Source organism: Lampetra planeri, chromosome 4 (genome assembly GCF_965212315.1).
Source record: "Lampetra planeri chromosome 4, kcLamPlan1.2.h2, whole genome shotgun sequence".
NCBI lineage: Eukaryota > Metazoa > Chordata > Hyperoartia > Petromyzontiformes > Petromyzontidae > Lampetra > Lampetra planeri.
Genome location: NC_136110.1, coordinates 19,253,553 through 19,279,017, shown reverse-complemented (window position 1 = coordinate 19,279,017; position 25,465 = coordinate 19,253,553). Strand labels below are relative to the sequence as shown.

General features: G+C 52.5%; 1 protein-coding gene across 2 annotated transcripts in view; it reads left to right on the top strand.

The window, feature by feature from the left end:
- Window positions 1-25,465, top strand: part of LOC144717774 (centrosome and spindle pole-associated protein 1-like) — a 43,568-nt gene that overhangs the window by 7,525 nt on the left and 10,578 nt on the right. For both annotated transcript variants that reach the window (XM_078593411.1, XM_078593410.1), the window contains 16 exons: window positions 787-883; window positions 6,982-7,039; window positions 7,603-7,889; window positions 8,420-8,541; window positions 9,472-9,589; window positions 10,581-10,701; window positions 12,188-12,335; window positions 13,147-13,305; window positions 14,222-14,322; window positions 14,885-15,034; window positions 15,838-15,969; window positions 16,712-16,807; window positions 17,802-17,871; window positions 18,213-18,348; window positions 21,038-21,150; window positions 23,660-23,797. In XM_078593411.1, the coding sequence (XP_078449537.1) occupies window positions 787-883; window positions 6,982-7,039; window positions 7,603-7,889; window positions 8,420-8,541; window positions 9,472-9,589; window positions 10,581-10,701; window positions 12,188-12,335; window positions 13,147-13,305; window positions 14,222-14,322; window positions 14,885-15,034; window positions 15,838-15,969; window positions 16,712-16,807; window positions 17,802-17,871; window positions 18,213-18,348; window positions 21,038-21,150; window positions 23,660-23,797 (2,046 nt within the window). The remainder of the gene's footprint in view (window positions 1-786; window positions 884-6,981; window positions 7,040-7,602; window positions 7,890-8,419; window positions 8,542-9,471; window positions 9,590-10,580; window positions 10,702-12,187; window positions 12,336-13,146; window positions 13,306-14,221; window positions 14,323-14,884; window positions 15,035-15,837; window positions 15,970-16,711; window positions 16,808-17,801; window positions 17,872-18,212; window positions 18,349-21,037; window positions 21,151-23,659; window positions 23,798-25,465) is intronic.

The following is a 25,465-nucleotide window of genomic DNA, read 5'->3' as shown; positions in this document are numbered from 1 at the left end:
GGATCCACTCATGCTGGCCGGCTGTGGAGTTTTTAATTTAGAAATCCATGGTCGTGCCACCCCTCATCCACGCCCCGGTAGTAGCCGTGACAGCGGGGCCAGGGGACCACCGGGACCGTTCTCCGTTGCCAAAAATCAAGATGTAGGTCAATGATAAATTTAAGTTACAAACATTCTCTGCTTCTCCAAATGAGCCTCGCTTGAAACATCGTGGCCACGCCCGCATGACGATCGTTCGTCCCGGCCCTCCCCGGCCCTCCCCGGCCCGGGTGCCCCCTGGCGCAGGGGAGAGGCCGCTGGCCCCGTTTTTCGGTCGAACGGGACCAGCGCCCGTCCCATGCGCCCGCGCTCCTCATGTGATCGCGGAAGCTAAACAAGAGGCTCGCGCCTGGACAGCGTTTGGATGGGGGTGGGTCACCGCGACACTTAACGGATTATTACAGGCGGCTAACTGCTGCTGTAAGACTGTCTTTTTGGGGCAGCAGAGGGCAGTGCAGCAACAAAATGTATTGTACTCTACTTCTGTGCTCCCCGCCTGCACCACCCCGCCACCCCGCTCTTGAGCGGCGTGGTGAAGCATGGTCAAGTAACCCCAACGGCTTTCATCCAGCAGTGCATCGACACACGTGGGTTGTGCGAGCGTGCGTTCCTGAAGCTATCGAAACTCCTCTGACGGTGCCCGCGTGAATCGCTTACGAGCGACATTGCGGATAACAGGCGGGTGAAGGAATGAATGAATGATTGAGTGATTGAACGAATGACAACGTCGCTCGTGTCCCCGAGCAGGCATCCCAGAGCGAACGAGCGCCCAGAGGCGCCGCAAGGAGGTGTACCGCCAGGAGCTGCTCCAGCAAATGGGACAGCAGGCGAGCAACCGGAGGAAGTGAGCCATCAGCACCACCAACAACAACATCAGCACCACCAACAACAACATCAGCACCACCAACAACAACAAAAGAAGACACAGATTCCCCTGTGTAGCCTTAACAGGCTGTTGCATACCTGTCCACCCCTTGTCAGTGCCCTACCTTATTACAGACCAATTCAGACCTTATTGGTCACCCCGTGCCCCTTATACATCCCAACGTTCATCATACAAAGTTCCCATCGCAAGGAAGAAACACAAACAAATAGTGAAAATCTTCTTGGTTCTTTCGGTAAAGTCACGTAGAAGGGAAGTAATAAAATAATAAAAATAAAACATAATAAAACAATTCTCACGACGTTTCGGCCACAACGCAAGCAGCCGTCCTCAGGCGAAGAATGAGAACATTATCAAGCTAGGAGCTTATATAGGTGTAGCGAGGAGGAGCGCCTTAACAAAAGAATGTGCATATGAAGAGGAATTTAGCATACCAATGGACAATGCGTAGGAGGTGGGCGGAGGGGTTTCAAAGTCCCATTATGCCCATGCATTATGCAGGATCAACAGCACCACGGGGGGGCGCAAGGAACAGCGTTAATAAAGGAAAGGAATGTTAGTGATATGTAGCTGCATTTACCAAACAACCACGTAGAAAACCAAAGTAGAAACTACATAAAAAACTAAAATATAAACTGAAACTTACTATACTCTACAATAAGCTGAGTTACTAACAACAAATAATAAATTACAATTCTACGTCGTAAGAAGTATATACTATACTTCCATCTAAACTTTATTCTCTTAGCATATACAGTACTATATACTGCCATAGATAAACCCAACATTAAATTATATACTGTATTGCTGTAAACCACCCTATACTTTATACATTTTAATATAACACTATGTATTATTCAACTCACCCTAATGTGTATCGAAATGGTTTATTACGTCCTTCCAATGATTGCTAAGCCTGAATCCATCTTCTCGGTTAAAATTGTCTCTGTGTTTGTATATGTGAATCGCCTCATGAACGAATCTCTCATGATAGCCAGATGGCTTGCAGAGAACCTCCGTCTTGGAGAAGTCAATGTCATGTGAGCCCACTGAGTTGTAACAGTGGTCTGCCACGGCTGAGGTGTTTGTCCTACCGTGTTTTAGATCAGCTTTATGTTCACGAATGCGGTCTGAGACGTGTCGTTTGGTTTCCCCAATGTAACTGCTACCACAGAGGCAACTTAGTTTGTAGACGCCAGGGTACTGTATGTCTGGAATCACATCTTTTACAGATAGTACCAGATCACGGATTTTATGTACTGTGTTGAATCGGACCTGGATCTTGTGTTTAATCAGGATTTTGGAGATCTTTTTTGTGACCCCAGCAATGTAGGGTAAGGTGATGGTCTTGAAAGGCTCCTCAACAGGATCTTTCTTGATGGTTGGAGTGATGGCTTTGCGGATTGTGTAGTCGGAGTAACCATTAGCCTTAAGAGCTTGGCGTATGTGTTTGAGTTCCCTGGAAATGTGTTCATGGTCGGAGATGCATTGGGCTCTATGATATAGAGTCTTGATGAGGGAATTCTTCTGGGATGGATGGTGGTGGGAATCCGGTTTTAGATAAGCATCCGTGTGGGTGGCTTTCCTGTAGACAGAGTGGCTCATTGAACCATCAGGTCTCCTTTTGATTAGGACATCCAAAAAGGGTAGCTTGCCATCATTTTCGACTTCCATGGTGAATCTGATGGCTGGGTGTATGGAATTGATGTGGTCGAGAAATTGGTCTAGAGCAGGCCGGCCATGTGGCCAGATGACAAAAGTGTCGTCTACGTACCTCTTCCATAAGGTCGGGCGTAGAGTGGCAGTCTGGATGGCGTCCGTCTCAAATTTCTCCATGAAGATGTTGGCTACAACCGGAGATAGGGGGGAGCCCATTGGGGTGCCCTCAATTTGCTTGTAGAAGGTTCCATTCCAGGTGAAGTATGTATTGGTTAAGCAGTGTCTCACCAGGGGGGGTAAACCAGCATTTAGTCCTTGATGAACCAAGTCTTCAATGATTGCGATGGTGTCAGGCACAGGCACCTTTGTGAACAAGGAAACCACATCAAAACTGACAAGCAGGTCGTCTGGGGACAGGGCAATCCCCTTGATTGTCGATACCAGGTCAGTAGAGTTTAGTACTGCAGAGGTGGTTTTTCCAGTGAAAGGCCGTAGGATTTCGGACAAAAAACGAGCCAGTTTGTAAGTGGGGGAGTTGATAGTAGAGACAATGGGACGAAGAGGTGTATCTTCTTTATGTATCTTTGGCAAGCCGTACAATCTTGGTGGCCTGGCTGCAGAAGGTTTCAACGAGAACTGTTTGGTCTGATCAATTAATGCGGTTGAAGCAGAAATGATGTTGTTGGTTTTGGAGACGAGGCTGTTGGTTGGGTCTCTTTTTATTTTTGTATAGCTGCCATCGTTGAGTAGTTCTTGAATTTTGTTGTTGTATTCTATTTTGTCCATGATGACAGTGGCATTGCCTTTGTCGGCTGAGAGGATGACAATGTCATCCCTCTTTTTTAATTGAGCTAATTCAAAACGCTCATCTTTGCTGATGTTGCTAGCTGGCATCTTAGCGTTTTTGAGGGTTACAGAGATTTCAGATCTTGCTACGTCTGCAGCGATGTGACTCAAGCCCTTGAGAGCTACATCTACTCGAGCAATTATATCATTAACTGGTATGTGTCTAGGTGTGACTGCAAAGTTTAGTCCTTTAGCTAAAACGGATTTCAAACCTTCAGAAATAGGACTGTTACTGCGATTAATTACGACTTTGTTAACATCTAGCTTTTCAATGTGTGGGTCCGGTTTCTTGTTTGAGAGGCGGTTGAATTTGGAAATCAAGTTGTCCTTACATTTAGTCGACATAGCGGCAGCTGAAGAGGCAGTCATTTTTTCCACGTGTTCCCAATCCGATGTGGACATTGTTGCACTCAAAGATAAGTGTGATTTGTAGAGTGTCTTGTCTAACTGACCTAGTTCGGTGCGCGTAAGTCTGATTTTCTCTGAGATAAGAGCTAAGCTAGTTCTAGACAGAATTCGTTTCGCATTAGAAGAAGTTACAGCAGCAGATGTTAGTGTAAATGCGTTTGGTATTACCTTAGAGTCGCGGCATCTCTTCAGAAAGGTGAGAGACTCGATTAGCTGAGCCTTCTTATCCCGGAGCTTGTTGAAGGATCTCAAAGTTATGTGGAAACCCTCCCCATAGAGGCGGTTAAATTTCGATTTAAAGCTTTCGTGACTGCAGGGATTCATCTTCTTGGTTCTTTCGGTAAAGTCACGTAGAAGGGAAGTAATAAAATAATAAAAATAAAACATAATAAAACAATTCTCACGACGTTTCGGCCACAACGCAAGCAGCCGTCCTCAGGCGAAGAATGAGAACATTATCAAGCTAGGAGCTTATATAGGTGTAGCGAGGAGGAGCGCCTTAACAAAAGAATGTGCATATGAAGAGGAATTTAGCATACCAATGGACAATGCGTAGGAGGTGGGCGGAGGGGTTTCAAAGTCCCATTATGCCCATGCATTATGCAGGATCAACAGCACCACGGGGGGGGCGCAAGGAACAGCGTTAATAAAGGAAAGGAATGTTAGTGATATGTAGCTGCATTTACCAAACAACCACGTAGAAAACCAAAGTAAAAACTACATAAAAAACTAAAATATAAACTGAAACTTACTATACTCTACAATAAGCTGAGTTACTAACAACAAATAATAAATTACAATTCTACGTCGTAAGAGGTATATACTATACTTCCATCTAAACTTTATTCTCTTAGCATATACAGTACTATATACTGCCATAGATAAACCCAACATTAAATTATATACTGTATTGCTGTAAACCACCCTATACTTTATACATTTTAATATAACACTATGTATTATTCAACTCACCCTAATGTGTATCGAAATGGTTTATTACGTCCTTCCAATGATTGCTAAGCCTGAATCCATCTTCTCGGTTAAAATTGTCTCTGTGTTTGTATATGTGAATCGCCTCATGAACGAATCTCTCATGATAGCCAGATGGCTTGCAGAGAACCTCCGTCTTGGAGAAGTCAATGTCATGTGAGCCCACTGAGTTGTAACAGTGGTCTGCCACGGCTGAGGTGTTTGTCCTACCGTGTTTTAGATCAGCTTTATGTTCACGAATGCGGTCTGAGACGTGTCGTTTGGTTTCCCCAATGTAACTGCTACCACAGAGGCACCTTAGTTTGTAGACGCCAGGGTACTGTATGTCTGGAATCACATATTTTACAGATGGTACCAGATCACGGATTTTATGTACTGTGTTGAATCGGACCTGGATCTTGTGTTTAATCAGGATTTTGGAGATCTTTTTTGTGACCCCAGCAATGTAGGGTAAGGTGATGGTCTTGAAAGGCTCCTCAACAGGATATTTCTTGATGGTTGGAGTGATGGCTTTGCGGATTGTGTAGTCGGAGTAACCATTAGCCTTAAGAGCTTGGCGTACGTGTTTGAGTTCCCTGGAAATGTGTTCATGGTCGGAGATGCATTGGGCTCTATGATATAGAGTCTTGATGAGGGAATTCTTCTGGGATGGATGGTGGTGGGAATCCGGTTTTAGATAAGCATCCGTGTGGGTGGCTTTCCTGTAGACAGAGTGGCTCATTGAACCATCAGGTCTCCTTTTGATTAGGACATCCAAAAAGGGTAGCTTGCCAAGATGGATTCAGGCTTAGCAATCATTGGAAGGACGTAATAAACCATTTCGATACACATTAGGGTGAGTTGAATAATACATAGTGTTATATTAAAATGTATAAAGTATAGGGTGGTTTACAGCAATACAGTATATAATTTAATGTTGGGTTTATCTATGGCAGTATATAGTACTGTATATGCTAAGAGAATAAAGTTTAGATGGAAGTATAGTATATACTTCTTACGACGTAGAATTGTAATTTATTATTTGTTGTTAGTAACTCAGCTTATTGTAGAGTATAGTAAGTTTCAGTTTATATTTTAGTTTTTTATGTAGTTTTTACTTTGGTTTTCTACGTGGTTGTTTGGTAAATGCAGCTACATATCACTAACATTCCTTTCCTTTATTAACGCTGTTCCTTGCGCCCCCCCGTGGTGCTGTTGATCCTGCATAATGCATGGGCATAATGGGACTTTGAAACCCCTCCGCCCACCTCCTACGCATTGTCCATTGGTATGCTAAATTCCTCTTCATATGCACATTCTTTTGTTAAGGCGCTCCTCCTCGCTACACCTATATAAGCTCCTAGCTTGATAATGTTCTCATTCTTCGCCTGAGGACGGCTGCTTGCGTTGTGGCCGAAACGTCGTGAGAATTGTTTTATTATGTTTTATTTTTATTATTTTATTACTTCCCTTCTACGTGACTTTACCGAAAGAACCAAGAAGATGAATCCCTGCAGTCACGAAAGCTTTAAATCGAAAAATAGTGAAAAGTTACGTGACTAAACAAAAACTGTTTGACGTATTAATTTTGATAATGAATTGGTGTCAATGAGGGTACTTATCATGCTACCGTCTGTGATCTTGCATGCTGATGATACCACTTGCTTGATATGTGGATGCACACACTCATGTTGTAAATGTACAACAATGGCCACATAAATTAATGAAGGATTTAACAATACACTGCTATCACTAATGTACATCCCAATCCTGTTTGTATAAACAGGATTGGGATGGGGTTCATAGCGCAGCGTAGCGCTAACTGCTCGCACCACCGCTCCCCATGTAATGCTCCTGACCCAACAAAAACAACGCCGTTTGCTACGAAGTGACAGTGACGCCACCACGGCACTTGTGCCAGGCTAGGTGCACGTTAAGGCCACGCGAAGTGTCGAACCGCTCGCTGGCCGGAGGTCACGGGGCAGACCCAGCGGGTGCCACGTGGGTCGACTGACTGAGAGGACTACTGGCTGATGCACCGCCCGTGCCCCCTACCGTGCCTCCTGACTCTCTCTCCCACTCACTCGCCACTCACAACTCAACTGACAGCTCCCCCTCGCGTGCTGTCTCCTCCCTCTCTCTTCGCTGGTGGCGTGCGCGCCGGGCGTGGTTTGCAGAGAGAAGGAGTTCGACCTGAAGGTGGCCGCGTCTGGAGCAGTTGACCCTGAAAAAGAGGTGCGGTGTCGTATTGCACTCGCCGTGCTGTCACTTTGCGTTGTACCGGACGACTGTGCATCGCATTGCAATGCATTGCATTGTTCCATATTCGATTGTATATCACATCGCGTTGCGTTGTACCAGACTGCTGTGCATTGCAATGCATTGCACTCTGTATTGCAATGTATATCACATCGCGCTCTGTGTAGCCTTACTCTCCACCAGCGGTTATTCCCCTTTGCTGCAGCCTTGCAACCCATTTGGTTGTCAATCGTTAAAAAAAGGTACAATATTAATAAACACACCGGGTTTGGTGAAACAAAGTAAGCTGTCACTTACGTGCCCGTGCTTAATTTGTGTTTTTCGATGATTAACCTTCTAAACAAAAATCCGGCACTGTCTCGCACCCCCCACCCCCCAGAAAGGGCATCACGCACCTCCAACAGGATGCGTGCACCCCAGCTTAAAAAGAACCGCTGCCCTCCGCTGTATCGTTCTGCACCGTATCACGTCGCGCTGTACTACACCGCTGTGAAAATGTATTGCACCCCCCACCCCCCCTTCTTCCACCCTCCGACCAGCCCGGGCGTCTTCGGGAGTTCTCCGCCGTGGTTCGCGAGCCGCCCCGGAGCCGCGTGCGCCCGGGGGGCCGCGTGGTCGCTGAGTCGGGACCTCCGCTCGGCCGGGCCGCCCCTCATGCCTGGCACCGCGACGGGGGACGTGGGCAGCGGCCGGACGAGGTCCCCGGAGCGGGAGGAGGAGGAGCAGGAGGGGGAGCAGGAGGGGGAGCAGGGGATGAGTTCAGAAGATCTGGAGGCCCGAACCCCTTCATATCTTGGGACATGCTCGCTCTCATGATGTCTCCCCGGTGAGCTGCCCGCCCGTTCGATCCACTCGATGGTTTTCCTTTTTCCTCCGTTTGCCTTTGCCTCTTCCTCCCGATTGTGTCCCGAATGTGCCATCGCTGATAGCGTCATCACACAAACAATCCATTGCAATCTCGCTCGAGGCAGGCGCGACCATTTTGCGTTTGAGTGGTTGCCTGTAGTGGTGGTAGTTGCAGCGGTGGTGGTTGTTCTGGTGGTTGTTGTAGAGCGGTGCTGGTTGTGGTAGCCGTGGTTGTTGCAGTGGTTGTTGTGGTTGTTGTAGCGGTGGTAGTTGCGGTGGTTGTAGTGGTTGTTGTGGTGGTTGCTGTAGCAATGGTTGTTGTGGTGGTTGCAACGGTTGTTGTGGTGGTTGTAATGGTGGTGGTTGCGGTGGTTTGATGTAGCGGTGGTGGTCGCGGCGGTTGTTGTGGTGTTGATTGTAGCGGTGGTGGTTGTGGTGGTTGTTGTAGCGGTGGTGGTCGCAGCGGTTGTTGTTGTGGTGTTGATTGTAACGGTGGTGGTTGTTCTGCAGTGCCGCGGCCCCACATCCGGCGCCACCGCCCCCACTCATGATGGACAGCACGCGGACCCCGTACGACGAGGCCTACTTCTTCTATGGGGCCCACGACCCCCTGGACCCCAGCCTGACCCACCGTAAGGCCTGCACCCCCGGCGTCGCCCCCTCACTGCACCGCTTGGAGCCAACCGTGTTGCTGGGAGGCTCGGCCAAAGACAAGACGCGTCGCCTCTTTTCCACTGCCGTGTCCGTGCCGCTGAGCCGGCACCGTGACGGTTATTTTCCGCCGGCCGTTTGCCGAGCTGAGCCAGAACTAAAACCACGGTGCAGTGGCCTCACGAGACCCCGCCGTGGGGATGAGATGTTAACTGCCTCGCCTGGTATGCAGGAGGTCGGGGGTTCGATACCGACCCTGACGCCTGCTGTGTGTTTGGAGTCTGCTTGTCTCTCTCCCCGTTGTCGTGTGGATTTTTCTTCACTTACTCCGGATTTCCCTCCACAATTTAGAATCAACATCACACCTTGAGAGTATTCAGCTGCTATACATTTCCACATGATGATAAGCCACTTCGTTGAGCCATCATTTGTGGCCAGGTCTTTTCTGAAAAAGAGCTACGTAGCTCAGTGGGACTTACCTGGTAAAATCACAGAAATAGCTTTAGTTTAATTCGATGCCACGAGACGTCCGACACATCAGGGGGCAGGGTTAACCTTCTTCGTCGCTCAGATGCGCCTCGCCTCGTGCGTCTCCGTACGACGTAAGCTGCAGCGACTCGCGCTCCTCAGTGGAAAGTCGACCTCCAGAGCCGCACAGCCCCGGAGCAGTTCGCTTGTGCAGTGGAAAAGAGGCGATGGTGAGCTGGGAACCCTTCCCACGGAGATGAGCTTCAGGCACACCTGTGTGAGAGGGGAGGCCCCCCCGTGACCAACTGACACCCGGCACCACCCAGCACCACCTGGCACCACCCGGCACCACCCAGCACCACCCCACGGTGGCGCCATCACCCCTCGCCACCGTCGCTCCCCGGCGATCGGCGCCTGCTGCTGCTGTTGTCGTCTTTCGTCAGGAGGGCGCCCGTTCCGGGTTCATCACTCGGCGGACGACCTCGCCCCGTACAGGCATCGTCAGCAGGGTCCGGGCGCCTCTGTGGCGGTGCCGGGGCCCCAGAGAGTCACGGCGGTCAGGTGAGGTCGCAGGATGAATGCGCGTGTCAAATTCAACGTGTGCCATTACATGAAGAATGCGAGGGACCCCACCCCGGGGGGGAATCAATCGGCCCCGCGATTTGAATTTGCCGCCAGCGCATTTATGCACCGCCGTCTGGCGGTTGAAATCTGATTCTGTAAATGAACGAAGGGAAATGCCGATTAGCATTTTTAGCATGCGGCTGCCAGCTGCAGGCTGGAGTGGCGCCGTCAACGGATTTCAAATCTCACCCCCCCCCCTCCCCACTACGTGCGCCGGGCTCCGTGGACTGACCCGGAGCGGCTCCCAGGATGCACCGCACGTTGCGATGTGCCTGGGGGTCGCGGGGGTCACGGTGGTTGTGGTGAGGTGAGGGGACTCTGGCCGGGCTGGCGCGTCGTGGGCGGTTGCTGTGATCGTGCACCTGACCGTCAATGCCTGAAGGCCGTGTCTTAAAGGTCACCGGCATTGGTTCAAGCGAGCCTGATGAGGCACCGGTCCAGAATTTGCTTGTGTTGAACCAGTGCTAGTGAGATTATGCACTCTCAGAAGGGTAGGAGTGCATATTAAAAAAATATCAATTTTTTAAATGTGTCGGTACATAGATATGCGAGGAGGCGGTTGTGTAATGGTTAGCGTGCTTCGCTACGAATCCGCTGAACCGAGTTCGATTTCCGCTCACGGCCACCAACACCAGTGACGACTATCTGAACCGCTCCTAGGCCTCCCCTAGGATGACTCAGCCTCAAATTAGTACCTGGCGTGGTGTGTAGTTAATATCGCCACTGGGTAGACAAAGGCAGCCCGGTGTGATGCTGGCCGCCCACCCGCTCGTGTGCCGTGCCGGCCTTCATAGGTGCTACTCGCTAAGAGCACTTGCTGCAACAGTCTGTTAAGGCTGTTTGGGGGACCTTTGTCTTTGTAGCATTGTGTAATTGCGTAGCGTTGTGTAATTGCGTTGCGTTGTAACCCCCCTCCCCCCCCCGCTAGCGGCGCGCGCAGGGCCGTGGGCCCCACGTCCCAACTGGGCTCCGATTTCGTGCCGGGCTCCGCCGACCGCGGCAAACAGCGCGAGAAACACCAGCGCTACCAGGAGGAGCTGGAGGAGCAGGTGCAGTGCCGGGCGCGGTGCACGCGTTGACGCACGCTCGCTCGCCCGCTGCTACGGCGCTGCTCCGGCCGCCACTGGGCCACGCGCCGTGTCGCCCTCTTCCCTCTCCCGTGTGAAAATGAATCATCAAATACATGCAGCAGTGGTCAGCAGCAGAACTACCTTCAACACGGAGGCTTTTGCAACCAATCTTATCCACGATAGAGGTTTTAACTGGGTTAGATTGTGGGAATGTAAATGCGTCGTTGAAATTGTAAATGCTGTGGGTGTACTCTCCAACACATTGGTGTGCTGTGCCAGTAAAGAATTGACACGTTCTGTTTACATGACAAACCTTGCTCATAGGCTGTGTCGAGTGGTGGCGGGTTTAACGACACATTTATATTCACGCGATCTAACCCAAAAAATACTTTAATGGAGAACGACCTTTGCAAGTTTCACAAGGTCATATTCAGCTCATGAATACGATTACTTTCTACATATGTGTATGTTGAACTTATTTTGCACCGTACTTAGCCAACCGCGTTAATCGCCGGTGTGGGGGAAGGTCAACAAACCAAACACAGCAAGCAGTTCTAAATAAATGAGTGTTCAATCGTAGCACAGCACGAGGCCGTCCGCCGAATGAACTTGGCTCAAGGCCGCGCGGTGCCGGCTGCGCTGCAACGTGGCCTGTGAACCCGCACTGTGGAGGCAGCGAGGGTTGCTGGATCGCAGAAATGTTCCTGTAGGGCGGAGACGTGCCGTGCCCTGGCTCTCCTGGAGATGGCGGCACGGCAAAGGGCTGACGAGTATCGTCCCGTCTCTACGGGGATAGAGCGTCGCCCCCCCCCTCACCCTCGTGGATTTTCTCCAGCTGCTCCGGTGTCCTTCCAAACTACGTGCCGTCCTGGTCGCCGATCGTGCAGCACGGTGTGATGCAGTGGCATGAATGACGCGAGATACAATAAAAAAAGATTACGTGGAGGATCGGTGGTGCAGTGTGGTTGGTGCCGTGCACTGCAAACCCAGTGAACATCAGTCCCAATTACCAGCCATGGTCAGCATCCATAGCAGTGGTATCCAAACCTATCCTGGGCCTCTCCGAGGTCCGAGTCAGCCTTAAATGTGTCACTGGTGTGGTGTGTGAACATCGGCGTTGGGGAGGTGGCGCGGTGCTGGCCACACCACCCCCTCGTGTGCTGTGCCAGCCTTCATAGGTGCTCGCTAACAGTACTCGCCACAACAGTCGGTTAAGCCTATATGGGGTATCTTTGTACGCATACATCTGTGTGCGCCCGTGAATGGTTGTGTAGTGGTTAATGCGCCGCTCTATGAACCCAGCAACCCGAGTTTGATTCCCTAGGTCGACTCAGCCTCAGATGAGTACCTGGTGCGGTGTGAAGTCAAACATCGTCACTTGGGAGACAAAGGCGACCTAATCCGGTTTGCTCTGCGGATGAATCAGTCGAGCGCCGTGCTCTCTTTGTTTTTGCGTGAACCCCAGATGCACGTGCAAGACGTGCGGCGTCAGCGTCAGCGGGAGGAGCGCGAGCGCTACGAGTCACGCATCGAGGAGGAGGCGAGCGCGTTCAGCCCCTGGGGCAAGGGCGGGGGCGGTGCTCCTCTCCGCGACGCTGATGGGAACCTCATCAGTGAGACCGATCGCAGCGTGCACCCCCCGCCCCGGTCACGCACAGACAACCCCTCGTGGACACACGGACTGCCGGGGCGCCGTTAGCGAGCACCCGTTGAGGCTGCCACAGCACACGGGGGGTGGGCGGGGTGGTCTGGCTAAACACCACGCGCAGACGCCTAGGGGATGCCCAGGACCGGACTCAGATGTTCGTCGCCGATGTGGGCCGTGAGTGGGGATTGTTCGTGTGCTGCTGAACTTCTTTCGCACCAGGCGTGGCTGCAGCCGCGCCAATCGGAAGATGCGGGGGAATGACAACAAACCCAACGGTGGGTTTGTAGCGCAGTGCCCTTGTTCCTCCAAACGTACGGACGCTATTTGATATTAGTGCTTACGGCACTTGCCCCAAGGTCTTTGAAGGCTGTATGGGGGATCTCTGCCCCTGTATGTGTGCACATGTGTCTGACCATGAATGGATGAATATATCTGCCCACGTCAACTTGGGACAGTGTCATCTCAGTCAGTCAACCCATAGCACCTGGGTCTTCCCTGTGATCTTCACACGTAATTGCCTCAAGCTGCACCTAGCCTGGCACGATCACTGTGGTGACTTCACCTGCCATGTATTGGTGAATGGCGGTTTTTTATTGTTATGTATGTAGCTATCTGTGTCTGTGTACATATGTCTATGTATGTAGATATCTGTGTCTGTGTACATATGTGTGAGTCCCGACGATAATCAGTGGCGAATATTTGAACTGATCCTGGGCATCCCCTAGGTCGACTCAGCTTTAAATGAGTGCCTGGCACGGTCTGTGTTTGCGCGCTAGCCGACCTCAAGCAGATGCACAAGCAGAATGAGGAGGCGTACAAGAACCCACACCACCGGCCGCGGGGAGACGCCCGTGCCGTCCTCTCCCTGGACCTCAACCTCGCCACGCCACGCGCAGACATGGGGGGGGGCGGCGACAGCCCCCACAAGTATCCAGGTGATGGGGGGAAGGGCCGCGTATGCTTGAGCGTGCGTGTGTACGTGCGTGTGAGCTTGCGTGCGTGCGTGTGAGCGTGCGTGTGTGCATGCGAGCGTGTGTGCGTGTGTGCCTGTGAGCGTGCACGAAGTTTGAAGTCTTCTTAGCCACGGTCATTGCCTCCCTTCTCTACGCTTGCGAAACGTGGACCCCCCTAATGGAGCATCTTCGCCCATTGAAAATATTCAGGCTGGCCTGCCTACGATCCATCATGGGTTTAACCAGGCTGGATTGTGTGAGGAGCTCACAAATCCTTGAAGGATCTGGGCAAAGTCCCATCGGTGAGCTCCTCCGGCAGGCAAGGCTGCGTTGGGTGGGTCATGTAGCCCGCATGCCCAGTCACCGCATGCCTAAACAGCTTTTGTTTTGCTGGATAGAGGGGGCTAAACGGGCGCGGCACGGGCTAGAGAAGAGATGGAGTGATGTGGTACAGGAGGATGTGGAGCTGAGTGGACTTGCCGATGACTGGTACCAGCGGTGTCAAGATCGGCCTCAGTGGAGGAGGCTCGTGAAGGACGCTGCTACTGGGCAGTTGGAGGCAGTCGCCCTCCAGCAACAACGGAGGGCAGAGGAGGGATGCTCACAACAATGAGTAGGTCACCGGGCAGCTGAAACGCAGAGAATTGGCACAGTCAGGGGCACAGGTGGTGCATCTGCCAGTCACCTCATGGCACCTGGGTCTGTCCCGTGACCTCCTGCCAGTGGCAGCGGGCCTAAAACACTTGAGGCGGCCTCAAAGTGCACCTCGCATGGCACAAGCGCCGTCGTGACGTCCCCACCACTCAGTGGCGAACGGCGCGTGTCGTGGTCATCGCCGTCGTGCGCGTGCGCTCGGCGTGTCGTTGGGACCCCGTGCTGCACCCCCCCCCCCACCCAGGCTTCGGCTACGCCTACCGGGGCGCCCTGCAGAACACGGGGCCCGTGACGGAGCAGCAGGCGCGGGCGCAGGGCCTCTACAAGGACTTCCTAAAGCAGCAGGCGAGAGCTCCCCGGCACGCGTTCTCGACACCGCCACTCTCGCGCACCACGTGGCCCCATGGAGCGCGAGAGGGGCGCCACCCCTGCCCCCCCCCCCCACCTTGTCATGTCGATTGTGTTTCGTGTGCGCTCGTTGGAGAGCGCCCCGGGCTGAGACCGTCCAATCGCGTGCGGTGGCCAAATGTGAGGCCAGGATCTGAGTCGTGCCAGCTCGGTGATCTCACACTGCCAGTCCGAGGCCTCTTCCTCACCCAGAGGTGGCAGAGCAGCCGAGGTCAGAGCGCTACTGCAAAGTCTGATCTGGATCACTTATCACGACCATCTCAGTGTGTCTCTGCATGTCTTTATGTATCTGCGTGTATCGACGTGTCTCTACTTGTCTCTGCGTGCCCCTGTGTGTTTGTGTGTGTCCCTGTGTGTTTGTGCGTGTCTCTGCATGTCTCTGCGTCTCTGTGTATTTTTATGTCTATATCTCCCTGCGTGTCTCTTTTCGCGTCCCTGTGTGTCTGTGTTCCTCTATGTCTATGTGTCCCTGCGCGTCTCTGCGCGTCTCGGCGTGCAGATCGAGGAGAAGCGACGGCGCGAGGCCGAGGAGCGAGCTCGCACGCGAGCGGACGAGGAGCGTGAGGAGCGGCGGCTGCAGCAGCAACGCGAGAGCATCCGCGCCGAGTACGAGCACGAGCAGGCACGCCGCCAGCGCCTGGGCCTCGAGGTCAGCAACAGCACAGATGCACACACGTAGCGGCGGCACACACGCAGCAGTGGCACACACGCAGCAGCAGCCGCGGCACAGACACGCACATGCAGCAGCAGCACACACGCAGCAGCAGCACACACGCATCAGCAGCACAGACGCAGAAGCACACACGCAGAAGCACACACGCATCAGCAGCACAGACGCAACAGCACACACGCAGCAGCGCAGGCGCAGGGTGCAGCCTCACAGACATGCTCAGGCGCAGGGTGCAGTGGCAAGAATGCTGTGCACACCCCCACAGCGCAGAGTTGAACTCTGCAGCCTTCCCTCTATCTTACGTCTGAGGCACGTTCCATCGTTCAATTTCCTTGGACGCTTCTATTTCCCTGCATTCATCTTCCATCTTATCATCAACATCATTGACATTTCTGTTAACGATGAGCACGTTTGGAATTGTACGGTGCGAAAGAAGTTCGAGGAACATCCATATTGTGCATACCGAAACTCCTAGACCTCCCTCTCCTAAAGCTACAAAAAACATCCCACTCTGTCTTTCATAAAAAAAAAAAACTGCCTTGGTGGCTCCACGTAGCTTTATCGGTCTCCGATGTAACATTTCCCTGCCCCTCACGATGCGGGCAAAGGGGCGTAGCTATCCTCAGTGGTGGGCTGGGGGTTGACGGCAGAGAGAAGCGTGGGGGCAGTGCTAGCGGCCGAGTGGGCGTGGCCACGTCAAAGCGGGCCTGGCTGGTGGAGACTTCCCGGCTCGCCTCACCTTTGCCCCCTCTCCGCACCGCGCCGCCACCGCCCCGGAGCAGCACAGAGCCAAGAACGAGGAGGTGCTCAGGGAGGCGGAGGAGAAGCTGAGGAGGGAGAGCGAGGAGCGGAGGCTGCGCGACGACGCCGAGCGGAGGAAGCAGCGGGAGGAGTCTGCCCGGGCACGCGAGCAGGTACGCCGCCTCCTTCTCCCACCGCGGCGCTCGCACCAGGATAGGTGCACCTTGAGGCCATGCTGAGCACTGGTGGGAGGTTGCGTGGGACAGCCCCTGATGTGGGCGCCACGGTGGCGAGATGCTAACGACCTCGCCTGGTGTGCAGGAGATTGCAGATTCGATCCAGACGAGTATGCGTGTTCTTTCTTCCCGGTTTTTCCCTCCATATTTAGAGTCAACGTTAAGTTTTTGGAGTATTTGGCTGCGATACATTTCCACATGGCAAGCCACCTCGTTGAGCCATCATTTGTGGCCAGGTCGATTCTGAAAAAGAGCTACAAAGCTCAGTGGGCCTTACCTGGTAAAATAAAAAAAAACATTGTTTAGTTTTGGTTTGCTGATCGGACGGACCGGCAGATACTACCACTCTGCATTGCTTGAGCATTTCCGCCGCTCAGCTCCAGGCACACAAAGATGGCTTGCGCACTGCCTGGGGTAGTTACCGTGTGTAGAGTTACTGTAGTTAGTGTGACCAGTGTGAGTATGTTTATGGGTGTTCAAATATTTGGACCATTTGGCTCTTTCGTCCGTGCTGAGGTGCAAGTCTAGTCGACTAACTCATGGCTCAACAGCAGCCGTGAGAAACGACGAGTGACCAAGGCCACCTGGGGAGTAGTCAAACTACTACAGGGAGGTGTCTAGGGGTCAAATCATAGAGAGGGGTCAGGATCGTCCCTCATGCCGCCGTTTGTCTGTGCAGCCGCGTGGGGGCCACCGAGTAACCGACTCGCCCCCCGTGCCGGCGCTCATGAAGGAGCGGAGGCGCAGCGCGGAGAGGAGGGCCGCCACTCCCCCCGTACGTACCACGCACACACGCGCACGCACACACACACATACACACGCATGTACAAGCACGCAGACACACGCACATAAGCAAACACACGCAACACATGCACGCACGCACATGTACACGCGCATTAACGCACACAAACGCACCCGCACGCGTGGCTGGAATCACGAAGAAGAATCGTGCAGATGCGTGCATTCTGTAAAGATTGCCAACGCGCGCTTGTCCCCAGAGTTAATTAGCAATGACAACGTGACACGCCGCGTGATGCGGGAGTGGTGTGGACAACACCTGGCCACCTTTGTCTCCCCACTGTTGATGTTTTTAAGAAATGCAACAGGTACTTATTTCAGATAAGTGGGACTGTCGGCCATGGCCAGGATCGAACCCAGGTCACTGTGTTCGTAGCGGAGTGCGTTAACCCCTGCTCTTTGGCACCCTATACATGCATACAAACGTATACATACAAAGACACAGATCCCCTGTATAGCCTTTACACACCATTCAGGGCAAGGGTTGTTCACGGTTTGTAGCATGGCGCACTAACCGCTGCACTACCACTCCCAACGATATATACATACAGGGACAAAGGCAAAGATCCCCATATTGCCTTTTGACAGACTGTTAGGGAAAGTGCTGCGAGCGAACAACTATGAAGGCCAAAAGATCTGGACACAGTCCCATATATACATACAAAGGTCCGTGGCGCAGTGCGCTAATCACTGATGAGGAATGACCGAACGACGATGGTGACTCCTTAGGGCCCAAAAATACCAAATTAAGTGACAAACCGAATTCTTCGTGTGTGCAATCATCGCTGGCCGGGCTCAGACAGACGACGAGCGATGCACTGAAACCCGGATTGGAACCCAGGACCTTGGTGGTGCCGATTTGCCGCTGTGGCCTTTGAGCAGTGCCCTGAACTCAGCGCGCCTCCTCCCCCTCCCATCGTCATCATCGTCGTCGTCGAGTCAGGGTTTGCCGTTGTCTCGTGCCATTGCAGAAAGCTCTCAAGTACGAACAACCGGATACGGCGTCGAGCATCGGCTCTGCACGGAGGCATGTGATGAGGGGTAAGCGGTGACGCCAGGTGGACTCAACACGAACGTAGCAACGTCATTCGATTCGCGGAGAATCAAGGCTCGTTCCATTTTATAGTCACGGACCGTACGACGAGTTGTTTGTTGGCATCCTCCCCACGCAGCTTGTTGCATGTGGCAGGGTAAACCGGAGCGTCTAGAGACTTCGCCGTCGACCGAGCATCCCAATGCGGGGCCCCCGAATGCGAATAATCGACGGACACGCCTCTTGACGAGATGCCTTCGGCGCGGTTCAACCGGGGCGGTGGAACGCGCCCGAGCGTCTAGCTCACTGCACCGCTTTCCTCCCCCCCCCTGTCGTGCTGCGCATGCAGATGGCGAGCAGGGCGCCCTCTCTGACCTCTCGCACCTGCGGCAGCAGCTGCGCAGCGAGCGCCAGCAGCTCGAGGGGGAGCTCCGCGCGGCCGGGAGGGCCTCGCCCGAAGACCGGCCCTCGCCAGCGCCGCGAAGGTGATGCCTCGCGCGGACCCCCCCCCCCCCGCGTCCGTGGGCACGCTGCGGCCCCTGAGGTCGTGCTCGGGACGGTCCGGCGATCCAAACGGTTTCTCCCGCCGGGGCGAGGGGGGTGCACTCGTACCGGGGTGATGCACGACCACACGGGAGGGTCATATGGCAGTAACCCGGCGAAGATGCCCGTCGGAGGCAGCTCTGCTCCCCGGCCGTGTTGGGCAGGAGTCCGAACCCTCCGGGCCAGCTTAGATTCCGCGGACTCAGCCCGATTTCCCCGTATCGGCGTTTGAGCCGGGCAGACCTATTCCGCCAAATACGTGACAGTCAAACGTAGCATTAAATTACTTAATTAACCCATTCCGAGACGTCTGCAAGTTGCAGGGTGGGTGGTGTCCCTTTCGCTGCTGAATTTCGGAACGGGCGAGCGGCTCAGCGTTCATTTTATTCAGAGACGCGTAGCGACGTTGTTTTTAAAGACATTGCACTCACCGCAGAGGACAGTAGCTACAGTGAGGGAAAAAAGTATTTGATCCCCTGCTGATTTTGTACGTTTACCCACTGACAAAGAAATGATCAGTCTATAATTTGAATGGTAGGTTTATTTGAACAGTGAGAGACAGAATAACAACAACAAAATCAAGAAAAACGCATGTCAAAAATGTTATAAATTGATTGGCATTTTAATGAGGGAAATAAGTATTTGACCCCCTCTCAATCAGAAAGATCTCTGGCTCCCAGGTGTCTTTTATACAGATAACGAGCTGAGATTAGGAGCACACTCTTAAAGGGAGTGCTCCTAATCTCAGCTTGTTACCTGTAAAAAAGACACCTGTTCACAGAAGCAATCAATCAATCAGATTCCAAACTCTCCACCATGGCCAAGACTAAACAGGATGTCAGGGAAAAGAGTGTAGACCTCACAAGGCTGGAATGGGCTACAAGACCATCGCCAAGCAGCTTGGTGAGAAGGTGACAACAGTTGGTGTGATTATTCGCAAATGGAAGAAACACAAAATAACTGTCAATCTCCCTCGGCCTGGGGCTCCATGCAAGATCTCACCTCGTGGAGTTGCAATGATCATGAGAACGGTGAGGAATCAGCCCGGAACTACACGGGAGGATCTTGTCAATGATCTCAAGGCAGCTGGGACCATAGTCACCAAGAAAACAGTTGGTAACACACTACGCCATGAAGGACTGAAATCATGCAGCACCCGCAAGGTCCCCCTGCTCAATAAAGCACATATACATGCCCGTCTGAAGTTTGCCAATGAAGATCTGAATGATTCAGAGGACAACTGGGTGAAAGTGTTGTGGTCAGATGAGACCAAAATGGAGCTCTTTGGCATCAACTCAACTCGCCGTGTTTTGAGGAGGAGGAATGCTGCCTATGACCCCAAGAAACACCATCCCCACCGTCAAACATGGAGGTAGAAACATTATGCTTTGGGGGTGTTTTTCTGCTAAGGGGACAGGACAACTTCACCGCTTCAAAGGGACGATGGACGGGGCCATGTACCGTCAAATCTTGGGTGAGAACCTCCTTCCCTCAGCCAGGGCATTGAAAATAGGTCGTGGATGGGTATTCCAGCATAACAATGACCCAAAACAACACGGCCAAGGCAACAAAGGAGTGGCTCAAGAAGAAGCACATTAAGGTCCTGGAGTGGCCTAGCCAGTCTCCAGACCTTATTTCCATAGAAAATCTGTGGAGGGAGCTGAAGGTTCGAGTTGCCAAACGTCAGCCTCGAAACCTTAATGACTTGGAATTGATCTGCAAAGAGGAGTGGGACAAAATCCCTCCTGAGATGTGTGCAAACCTGGTCGCCAACTACAAGAAACGTCTGACCTCTGTGATTGCCAACACGGGTTTTGCCACCAAGTACTATGTCATGTTTTGCAGAAGGGTCAAATACTTATTTCCCTCATTAAAATGCCAATCAATTTATAAAATTTTTGACATGCGTTTTTCTGGATATTTTTGTTGTTATTCTGTCTCTCACTGTTCAAATAAACCTACCATTAAAATTATAGACTGATCATTTCTTTGTCAGTGAGCAAACGTACAAAATCAGCAGGGGATCAAATACTTTTTTCCCTCACTGTACACGACCGCCACACTCCACGGCAGCTGGCGCCAAACTGTGCCACGCACGCTCCCACGTGGTCTTGTGGGAGCCTCAGTCTTCTGACCTGAACACCCACCGATAAAGTTATTTTAATTTAGTTTTACTTCTGATTCCGTTTTCGATCATGTACACGTACGGAATCGGAAGAAAAACTGATGTCGTACACGCATGTACGTCATCAGAAATGAACGTTAAACATGGATGATGTGGTCTCCTTTGTGGGTGCAGGTGTGGAGGGGTCTGGTGGTAAAATATCGATGGCGTGTCAATGGTGTATCGACGGCGTCTCTTTGGCGTGTCGATGACGTGTCAATGACGTGTAAATGGCGTGATGATGGCGTCTCTCTGACGTCTCTCTGACGTGTTGATGACGTGTTGACAGCATGCCGATGACATCTCTATGACGTGTCGACGGTATGTGTCGATGGTGTCTCTTTGATGTGTCGATGATGTTTCGATGATGTGTCAATGGCGTGTCGATAGCGTGTTGATGGCATCTCTCTGACATGTTGATGACGTGTCGATGGCGTGTCGACGCGGTGTCGCTCGCGCCAGTGCAGGCGCCGTGAGAAGGAGAGGCCCCGCTCGGCCGTGTGTGTAATCATGCCGCCCACGCCCGTGGAGGAGCTCAACTTCCAGGCTCTGCGAGACTTTCACGACCTCAAGTACCGCGGTGAGGACGTGGACGCGGTGAGGGCATGGACGCGGTGAAGGCGTGGATGCGCAGCTTCACGCTCGCGGAGGATGTTCACGGTGGGCTGCGTTGTGGCGCCCCGGGGCGTAAACGAGTGCTGGACGCGGGGAGTAGCCCTAGCCCCAAGGCAACGACGTTTGAGAGGTTGGGGTTGAGGGCCAAGGTCAGGGTTTGGCAACTTTCTCGACGTTTACCGGAACGTCGCTCGGCTTGCCTCGGAGTGGGCGTCGTCAGGAATGAGGCACGAGGTATGCCAATCCATACTCATCCTACAGTGAGGGAAAAAAGTATTTGATCCCCTGCTGATTTTGTACGCTTGCCCACTGACAAAGAAATGATCAGTCTATAATTTAATGGTAGGGTTATTTTAACAGTGAGAGACAGAATAACAACAACAAAATCCAGAAAAACGCATGTCAAAAATTGTATAACTTGATTCGCATTTTAATGAGGGAAATAAGTATTTGACCCCTCTGCAAAACATGACTTAGTACTTGGTGGCAAAACCCTTGTTGGCAATAACAAAGGTCAGACGTTTCTTGTAGTTGGCTACCAGGTTTGCACACATCTTAGGAGGGATTTTGTCCCACTCTAATTTGCAGATCTTCTCCAAGTCATTAAGGTTTCGAGGCTGACGTTTGGCAACTCGAACCTTCAGCTCCCTCCACAGATTTTCTATGGGATTAAGGTCTGGAAACTGGCTAGGCCACTCCAGGACCTTAATGTGCTTCTTCTTGAGCCACTCTTTTGTTGCCTTGGCCGTGTGTTTTGGGTCATTGTCATGCTGGAATACCCATCCACGACCCATTTTCAATGCCCTGGCTGAGGGAAGGAGGTTTTCACCTAAGATTTGACGGTAGATGGCCCCGTCCATCGTCCCTTTGATGCGGTGAAGTTTTCCTGTCCCCTTAGCAGAAAAACACCCCCAAGCATAATGTTTCCACCTCCATGTTTGACGGTGGGGATGGTGTTCTTGGGGTCATAGGCAGCATTCCTCCTCCTCCAAACACGGCGAGTTGAGTTGATGCCAAAGAGCTCCATTTTGGTCTCATCTGACCACAACACTTTCACCCAGTTGACCTCTGAATCATTCAGATGTTCATTGGCAAACTTCAGACGGGCATGTATATGTGCTTTCTTGAGCAGGGGGACCTTGCGGGCGCTGCAGGATTTCAGTCCTTAACGGCGTAGTGTGTTTCCAATGGTCCCAGCTGCCTTGAGATAATTGACAAGATCCTCCCGTGTAGTTTTGGGCTGATTCCTCACCGTTCTCATGATCATTGCAACTCCACGAGGTGAGATCTTGCATGGAGCCCCAGGCCGAGGGAGATTGACAGTTCTTTTGTGTTTCTTCCATTTGCGAATAATCGCACCAACTGTTGTCACCTTCTCACCAAGCTGCTTGGCGATGGTCTTGTAGCCCATTCCAGCCTTGTGTAGGTCTACAATCTTGTCCCTGACATCCTTGGAGCGCTCTTTGGTCTTGGCCATGTTGGAGAGTTTGGAATCTGGTTGATTGATTGCTTCTGTGAACAGGTGTCTTTTATACAGGTAACAAGCTGAGATTAGGAGCACTCCCTTTAAGAGTGTGCTCCTAATCTCAGCTCATTTCCTGTATAAAAGACACCTGGGAGCCATACATCTTTCTGATTGAGTGGGGGTCAAATACTTATTCCCCTCATTAAAATGCAAATCAATTTATAACATTTTTGACATGCGTTTTTCTGGATTTTGTTATTGTTATTCTGTCTCTCGCTGTTCAAATAAACCTACCATTAAAATTATAGACTGATCATTTCTTTGTCAGTGGGCAAACGTACAAAATCAGCAGGGGATCAAATACTTTTTTCCGTCACTTTATGTATGCACGCACCACCGCACACGTGCCACCACGCACGCCACCGCATGTGCCGCGTGTGGTTACGTTTGGAGGTTCAGGCAAAGTGAGATGCTTTAACAATGTAACACCATGCTGGGGACAAACCAATGCTCCTGTTTTAGCACTGGGGAGACAAAGGCGGCCTGGTGTGACGTTCGCCACACCAACCACCCCCACCCCCGTACTGTGTTATCCTTCACTGATGACAGGCACTCACTAACAGCACGGTTGGCTACGTACAGTGCGAAAGAAGTTCAACATACATACAAAATACATATGTGGGGGATTGTTGTCATGGTGTGTGTGGGGAGCGGTAGTTGAGCAGTTAGCGAGCTGCGCCATGAACCCGACGGACCGAGTTTGCTTCCCGCTCAAGGCCAACACCAGCGAGGAATATCTGAACCGGTCCTGAACCTGACCTAGGTCGACTCAGCCTCAAATAAGTACGTGGTGCGGTCTGTAAACATCGCCACGAGGGAGACAAAGGCGGCCGGGCGTGTCGCCGTGCCGGCACAGCATAGACGCCGGCCCGCTGATACCCACTTGCCCCGACAGTCTGTGAAGGCCACATGGGGGACCTTTGTCTGTGTGTGTGCGCGTGGCTCCTAGTGGACTCGCCGTCCCGTGCCGCCCTGCGCCGCCTTTTCCCCGAGCCGGCCACGGACGCCGCGGCGCTGGAGCTGCAGCAGACGACGCTGCTGGGCGAGCAGCAGCGCAAGCTGCACGCGCTGCACGCGCGGCTGCACGGTGTGCACCCCCCCCGCCCCCCCCGCGTGTGTGTGTGTGCCTGTTTGTGTGTTTGTCCGGCAAAAACAACCTCCTACCTCCTCGCGGTGCAGGACGGGCAACACTGTCGTGGGCAGTGCTGTGGGGGGAGGGCCAATGCCCATTGGCCTCTCCCCTCATGGCGTCTGTGACCACCACAGTGGCTAAACGGGGGCTCTGGACGGGTGTGAGGGGCTGGTAACCCCTCCACCTTCAATTAACCACCACTAAACTACAAATTAAACATAAACCTGTAACTAATAAGCTTGTGCCGGAGGCCCCGGGGGGTCAGGCTTTTATGACGTCTCCTGGCCAAACCCCATTTGGCGGAGCCAGGAGATTGAATTTTCACCCTCGGGGCTCCTCCAGAAACAACGAAAAACCATTGCGGATGGCCACGTGGAATGTTCGAACGCTCACTGCGGAGGAGAGGCTGCCACTCCTCTGTCGGGAGCTGGACCGGTACCGCCTGGATCTCTGTGGCATTCAGGAGGTCCGGTGGACCGGTTCTGGATCCTGCCACCATGAGGGGTGGACAGTCCTCTACTCGGGGCAGGAGACTGCCAAACAACAGGGTGTGGCTCTTCTTCTGAACAAAAGAATGAAGGGGGCGTGGGAGCGTGGCGATGAGGTGTGGGAAGCTGTAAGCCCCAGGATACTTTGGGCTCGCCTTCCCATCAATCAGAGGCGAGGAGTGGTGGTCGTGGTTACTTATGCCCCCACCGAAGACGAACATCCTTGGAGGGATGCAGGCAAAGCCGATGAGTCAGACGCTTTCTATGACCTCCTGTCACAGGTGCTGGCTAAAGTGGCCACTCGGGACAGAGTCATCTTGTTGGGTGACTTCAATGCCCGAGTTGGTCATGATGCTGGCACCTGGTCTGGAGTGATTGGAAGGCATGGGCCAGATCAGCTCAATAATAACGGTAGGAGGCTGCTAGATTTCTGTGCAGCCCATGGGCTTGTAATTACCAACACGCTCTTCCGGCATCGGCGCATCCACACAACATCATGGATGCATGCCGGGTCCAAGCAAGAACATCTGCTGGACTACATAGTGACGGACCAGCGGATGCGAGCCCATGTCCTTGACACCAGGACCTACCGTGGAGCTGATCTGCCCTCTGACCATCGACTAGTCATCTGTAAGATGCGCCTGCCTTTCTTCCACTCCGGTGGTGGGTGTACACCCAGGATCCCATTCCAACCAAAAGTGGCCTGGTCTCAGTTAGCTGATGAAAGTTGCAAGCGAGAATTTCATCATCGCTTGCAGCTGGGGTTGGCATCGTCCCCCACTCCACCTGATGTCGAGGGTAAATGGGCGAGGTTTAAGACTGTGACTCATGCAGCTGCAATGGCTGCTTTGGGTACGCGGTCCAGACCTCCCCAGAAACCCTGGTTGACAGAGGAGGTGTTCAGGTTAATTGAGAAAAAGCGACAGGCTCACTCTCATCGGCTACAGCATCCCACGTCAGAGAATGAGGAGGTTTACCGCAGCCTTCGCTCGGAGGTTCGGAGAGCCGTAAGGCGCTGTAAGGATGGGTGGTGGTCGCGGGTTGCTGAGGAGATGGAGTCTGCCTCAGTGGCCCGCGATCACAAATCACTATTTAACTCCATCAAAAAAGTAACCTGCAGCGCCACACCTATTAC